Source organism: Antrostomus carolinensis, unplaced genomic scaffold, assembly GCF_000700745.2.
Source record: "Antrostomus carolinensis isolate BGI_N321 unplaced genomic scaffold, ASM70074v2 scaffold6472, whole genome shotgun sequence".
NCBI classification, from domain to species: domain Eukaryota; kingdom Metazoa; phylum Chordata; class Aves; order Caprimulgiformes; family Caprimulgidae; genus Antrostomus; species Antrostomus carolinensis.
Window position 1 is genome coordinate 26255 of NW_010297473.1, and position 6860 is coordinate 33114.

At 44.6% G+C, this 6860-nt stretch overlaps 1 protein-coding gene across 1 annotated transcript in view; it reads left to right on the plus strand.

Annotated features, from left to right (window-relative positions):
* PICALM (phosphatidylinositol binding clathrin assembly protein) overlaps window positions 1-6860 on the plus strand; it is a gene marked incomplete at its 5' end in the record, with an annotated part of 33773 nt that overhangs the window by 24818 nt on the left and 2095 nt on the right. The window contains one exon of the mRNA XM_029083530.1: window positions 2355-2459. Within this exon, the coding sequence (XP_028939363.1) occupies window positions 2355-2459 (105 nt within the window). The remainder of the gene's footprint in view (window positions 1-2354; window positions 2460-6860) is intronic.

Genomic DNA, 6860 nt, shown 5'->3' on the forward strand with positions numbered 1-6860 from the left:
TGGCTTGGATTGGAAAGGACCTTAAAGATCATCCAGTTCCAACCCCCCTGCTGTGGACAGGGTTGCCAGCCTCTACATCAGGCTGCCCAGGGCCCCATCCAACCTGGCCTTGAATGCCTCCAGGGATGGGGCAGCCACAACTTCTCTGGGCAACCTGTTCCAGTGTCTCACCACCCTCTGGGTGAAAAATTCCCTACTAATATCCAACCTAAATCTCCCCTCTCTTAGTTTAAAACCATTTCCCCTTGTCTTATCACTGTCTGCCTATGTCAAAAGTCACTCTCCCTCCTGTTTCTGAGCTCCCTTCAAGTACTTGGAAGACTACAATGAGGTCTCCCCAGATCCTTCTCTTCTCCGAGCTAAACAAGCCCAGCTCCCTCAACCTTTCTTCAGCAGAGAGGTGCTCCAGCCCTCTGATCATCTTCCTGGCTCTCTGGACCCACTCCCAAGAGCTGCACATCTTTCTTATGTTGGCATCTCCAGGCCTGGACACAATAGTCCGGATGGGGCCTCACAAGGGCAGAATAGAGGGGGACAATCCCCTCCCTCACCCTGCTGGCCACCCCTCTTTTGATATAGCCCAGGATACAGTTGGTTGTCTGGGCTGCAGTCGCAGACTGCAGGCTCACATCAGCTTCTCCTCCATCAGGACCCCCAAGTCCTTCTTAGCAGGGCTTCTCTCCATGAGTTCTCCTCCTAGTCTGTACACAGACCTGGGATTGCCCTGACCCAAGTGCCCAGCCTTGCACTTGGCCTTGTTGAACCTCATTATATTCTTGTGGGCCCATTTTTCAAGCCTGTCCAGGTCTCCCAGGATGGCATTCCTTCCATCTGTCCTATCAACTGCACCTCTCATCTGGGTGAGTGGAATAGAAACTGGCATTAATAGGAGCCATAGCTCTGTCATCCTGAGTTGCTGTGAGCAGATGGGCGAGATGGGCCATCGCAGAGTGACCAGTAGACTTTATAACACATCCTGAAAACTGTCCTGGCTCATTCAGACTTTACTCAGGACACTTACTGCCAGGAATCTCTGAAATGTTGGCCCATTTTACAACCCTGGTGTTTATTTTTTACTAAAAGCTGTAGTAGGTACCGTGATTCTGAACATGTCTGTTTCTAAGTGGCAGTCTAGTAGCAGGCTTGTCCCTTGGCGAGGACATACTGGGACAGGCAATTTCCCATCATGCCCTGGCTGCTGGTTCCTCTGTCTTCACTGTGCCAGCCATTATTTTTAACTTTTTTGTAGAGTGTTTTCATCAGGATCAGTTTTTTGAATGGGTTCCCCATGTGAGTGCCCAAGGACCTGATTGGCATGATGGGAGCAGTACCAGGGTTAGGGAAGGAAAAGCCATTTGGAACGGGGATTGCTTCAGTAGGATTGCTGGTGGCTATCAACCCAATCCTGAGGGCAATGCCAAAAGCAGCACCAGAGATGGGCATCTAACATTAAATAAAACCTGACTTCTAAGACTATTATTATAAATTAAACTCTTAATTTGGCTCAGCCAGAGTGTCAGTAACACTTCAGACTTCGATTGCATAATGACTTACTGGGGTTGTTGAGCCTGGAGAAAAGGAGGCTGAGGGGAGACCTTCTCGCTCTCTACAACTCCCTGAAAGGAGGGTGCAGAGAGGTGGGGTTGGGTCTGTTCAACCAAGGAACAAGTGACAGGACAAGAGGAAATGGCCTCAAGTTGCGCCAAGGGCAGTTGAGATTGGATGTGAGGAAGAATTTCTTTGCTGAAAGGGCTCTCAGGCATTGGAAGGGGTTGCCCAGGGCAGTGGTGGAGTCCCCATCCCTGGAGGGATTGAAGAGTCGTGTAGACACAGTGCTGAGGGACATGGGTTAGTCGGGGACTTGTCAGTGTTGGGTTCATGATTGGACTCGATGATCTTAAAGGTCTTTTCCAGTGGAGGCAATTCTGTGACTCAGCATTAACTGTACAGCTAGTTCTCAGTTTCCAGTTTTTCTGGAGCTGTCAGCTCTGCGTTGATACCTGCAAAACGGTTCTTGTGCTTCCGAAGGCAGCGAGGGAAGTGCTGTCAGACCTCAGTTGTGGGAGCGAGAGGACCAGCACAAATGCTTGTGCTTAAACGAGTATCGCAGCGTTTCAGGTCTTTGCAGACAGAGATTAAATGGGCTCGGTTGTTATCGAGAGTACTCCTGGAAAAGGCTCTGATGTTCCTGTCTAGTAACCTTTACTTGCAGAACACGGTAGAAAGATCTTACATGATTGCATTTATCAAATATGACTGAGACTTGTCACCCATTCACCATTTTCCTTTCTCTCCTTAAATACTTGCAATATATTAATGCTATGTGTGATTTAATGTTGTCTGGATTTTTTTAGCCATCACAGATGGGAGGCATACCAGTAATGACACAGCCAACTCTAATATACAGTCAGCCAGTCATGAGACCACCAAACCCTTTTGGCCCTGTACCGGGAGCACAGGTGTGTATATTCAAAATAATGGGTGCTAGCAACAAATTACAGCTGGGTCACTTTCTTTAAAAATATTTTAATATTTTCTTGTGTTGGACAAATGTGTTGCACCAGCCCAGTAGTTCATGTCAGGATCGCTTCCGAGCTGCTTATATCCAGGTTGGCAGCATCAAGTTTGTTTGACAGAAGCAAAGAGGATGGTGTTTTAAAGCATTTCTGGGAATGGGACTGAGGTTATCCTTGATGCTTCAGAGAAAGGGTCAGAGCAGTTAATGTCTGTGCTGTTTGCTGCAGACAAGGTTCTTCCCCAGCGTTTGTGTTCTCTGCTGCTTCACCTCTTCAGCTCAGCCAGAGTGTCAGTAGCACTTTAGAGATTGCATAATGACTTACTGGGGTTGTTGAGCCTGGAGAAGAGGAGGCTGAGGGGAGACCTTCTTGCTCTCTTCAACTCCCTGAAAGGAGGGTGGAGAGAGGTGGGTGAGTTTGTGTTCTCTGCTGCTTTGCCATGAAGCGTGGCTTTGCGAGATTGTGCTGTTACAGCCTTTCCCAAAGTGTTCACAGCACTGTTGTTTGGCCTCTTACACTTAACAGCATTAGATTACAGCTTCTGCCAGACTTGGTTACTCTCTAAACTGTTAAAGTGTAAGCTGCGTGCTAATATGACATCATTTCACAGGGGACAAACGGGGTGTGGGAAGCCTTTTGAGTCTGTAAGTTTTACAGACAAGTTTGAAGAGCAGGTGGTATCAAACCTGGTGAAACCTCCACCCAGCACCGGGTGGTTAGCACTGCCCACTCTCAGTGGGAGGCACATGGCACATTCATCCACTTTAACCATTGTATTCTCTAAAGGTCTCTGGGTTCCTCCATGTTTTTGCAGATGTTTACAGCAGAGTGAAGATATTCCATAGCTATAAATCTCCCTGGCCTTTCCCTGTTGAGTAGGGTGTTACGTTAGAGGGAGCATTCCTTAATTTGCCTGCTTTTCTGCTTCTGGTGCTACGTTGTGTGTAGATTCATGACCTGACGTACTGGAATAAACGGGTGTGCTGAAGGGTTACTCTGAGCATTGAAAAGAACTGACTTTATCAGTCCTGGAATTAAATACGTGCATTTTAGTCTTTGTTTTGCAAACATCTATCACTGGGAAGTTTCTGTCTGAACTCACTTGTTTAACCCAATAGCCCTCTGAAGGTAGTTTTTTGCAGTAGGAAAAACATTAAAAAAAAAAATAGGTGTGAGGGGGAATGGACAACCTTGAACACCTTCAGGCTATTTTCAGAAAATACTGAGATCATGAAGACTGTGTTGTGTTTGAACTGGAGTTGGAGGCAGAGCCAAGTTTAGCTGTCAGACTGGAACTCCAGTATTAACAGTGAGCTTTCACTTACAAGTTAAATGTTTCTTTCTCGGGGTTCACGCTGCACATCATGGCTCTGTTCGAAGAATGTAATCTATGGGGATTGTATTTTGATCTTACTGTAAAGAGCTCTGTCATTGTAGGTCACTGTTTGAAAACATGTGTGTATAACTTACCCATATGCTGGTGTAAATGTGGTTTTGGAACTAGAGTGTGGGGGGAAAAGAATTCAGCAGTAGCTTGGAAAGGAAAAGAGCCTCAAACCTTTCTCCAGTGCCTGAATCTGATCCTTTAACAGGAGAGGCTGTTGTGTGCTGTCCATTTTCTTCGCTAATATATATATATATATTTTTTTTTTTTTTTTTAAAGGCTTTACCTGAAAGGGATGCTGTTAAGACTTCTTTAGCTAGGAAGTGTAGTTTTTAGTTGACTTTCTCTTGGACTTCTGTGAGCTGCTTTGCACATTCACTGTCACTTCAGACAAGTGATTTGGTCTGTTTCATGTGGGTTTTTATACTATTTCAAGGGGGGAAAATTTCTTTATGACACTTCTTCAACAGAGAACAAGTTAAATGGTCTTCACAGTTAAGTGTTTTTGCAGTTTTCAAAACATCAATTTTGAAATGGCCCTTTAAAAAACAAACAAACCAACCCCAAAAAACCTGCCTGCCTACCTGCCTAATTAAGTTATGAACAGGTAGGTAGGTCTGAATGGGTAGGTGAGCCCTTCTGCTTCGTTTGACATTGCAGGACTTGATCTAGGTTGAGTCCCGGCTTGGCTGTCATCACAGAGGGAAGAGGAATCAGTCACAAGTGAGGCGTGCAGAGCTGTATTTGTTGTGCTTATCTGACAGCGTTTGGCTCCTGTGAGAATTGATTTGCTAGAAAACACGCTCTTTGAATCAGCCTTTGCTGTGTGATCAGGAAGGGTTTTCCCTGAGACACACAGTCTGCGTTGCTGAACTTTCAGAAGTCTGACATCAATAAAGCAACTCAAATGAAACACAGGCTGCGTGCGAGAGCTTCTTCCCCGTACACAGTGGAGATGGCATTTACCAGCAGATACCCACGGAAGGGAATCACAATATTGTTACATTAAATTTACTGTTTGCTTAGTCTTGAGGTTCTTCTCAGAGCGTATTTGTCTGTTTAAGTTCATACTCCTGCTGTGCCAGAAATAGAAATAGGAAAATAAAGAAATAAAAATGTGTGTTCTTGGGGCAAATAAACAAATCTTAACGAATGAATAGTGGTTGTCTGAAAGGCACACAGTCCGAGCTGCCTGGATCTCTCTAAATACCATTTACTCTAATACAAGTTTTTTTCCATGGTGTCATCACTGCCAAACAGGAAACTGGTTTTAATATTTATGTTTGAAGCAGCAGATTATATCACTTCCCTCTAGTCTGATAGATCTGGATTGTTGTCTATAGTAAGGAAATTTGAAGGTACTTAAAAGCGTAATGACAGATACGAAGTTGTTGCTGAAAAATCATATTGCCAAGGTGTAGCGTGTTGGGAACTCCTCCTGCTTCCTATGCAGACTGGTAAAATAGGCGTCCTACTGTTGTCCAGTTTATTTATAATTTAAACTGGTGTTCCTAACTTGATCCTCTTAAGGATTTGTCTCAATAAATACACTTTTCCTACCTCTGGCCATACCTATTTTGCCTCTCTGTCAAGTGTTCTGTTTACATGCATGCAGCTTTATTTTGAATTGTTGCTATCAAAAGCAAGGGTAGTTTGGGTTTTTTTTAAGGGCAAAATAATTTGAAACAATTGAGAATGAGACTTAGAACAGTTGCTTCATTGAAAATCTATGTGCAGGAGTTACTCATAGTTTTAAAAGAAACTGGTGTCTACCTTTTTTCTTGGAAATAACTTCTCCTCCTTCATTGGGTCAGTATTGTCCACCTGAGAAAGAAACTAGTAGTTTTCAGCATGATAAAAGAGCAGGGGTTTTTTTCACTGCAAAAGAATAATTTTAAAGATTTTTAAGATTAAATTTTAGCTGGCAAAAGGGAGTGTGTGTGTGTGTGTGTGTGTGTGTGTGTGTGTGTGGAAGAGACAGGCTGAATCAACAGTCCAAATGAGGTTAAAGAGTAGCCAGAGCGACGGCAGATGTGACACAGTACAGGAAATCCAGAATATTTCAGACAAGCTGGATCCCAACAATGATGTGCAGTTAAACTGGAACGTAACTACCCCTTGTGAGACCCGAGTGTCTCAACAGATGTGCTCAAACATGCACTGCCACCAAAAACATCATCACGTTGGCTGATAGAAAATGGTACAATACGGACTAATCAGTGGGATGTCGTTAAGTTCTGGTCTGGTTACCCCCAAAAGGACATCGTCTTTGGAAGGAGAAGCAGCTCGGTAGTGATGATTTTAAGATTTAAAATAGAATAAAGAAATTAATCAGCCTACCAGCAGTGGCTGTGTGAATTGTAACGCTGCAGTTGTCAGGGTCACTGAATTGTACAGAGAACGCGGGAGGAGCGATCGCCCGGTGATGCTGAAGAAGGTCAGTTTGCAAATGAGTAAGTTGGTTTTGTGGAGGGGTTTGGTTTTGGTTGGTTGGTTTTGAAACTGTGGAAGAATGGGCTGTGAAGTTCAGGACAGACATGCCATAAAATACTTTACAGGTGCTCCTTCTGGCACGTGAATCCTAAACTACATGCTAAAGCAGCTCCTTAGACTTGGTTAATGAGGAGCCACTATCAGGCTAACAATGGGAGTCAGCATAGCCCTGCTCAGAGCTGGGTTCTGCTGTCTTACCGCGACTCCGGGGAGATTCTGTCTCTGTTGGAAGCCTCAAGAAGTGACGATTGCTGTTGGAGGTGAGACTGAGCTTTGGGTCTGATCCAGCACAGGACGTCGCATTTCAGATCACATGAGCCCTGGGCAGTGAGGTGGCTAAATTAAATCCACAGTGCTAGGAGTGTTAGCGCCGGAGAAACCGATGGCCAGTGCTGCTGGTTTAGATGCTTTAGAAACTGCTAAGGTAGGTTCTGGTTTTCAGATGTATTTATAAGTGGAATTCTGGA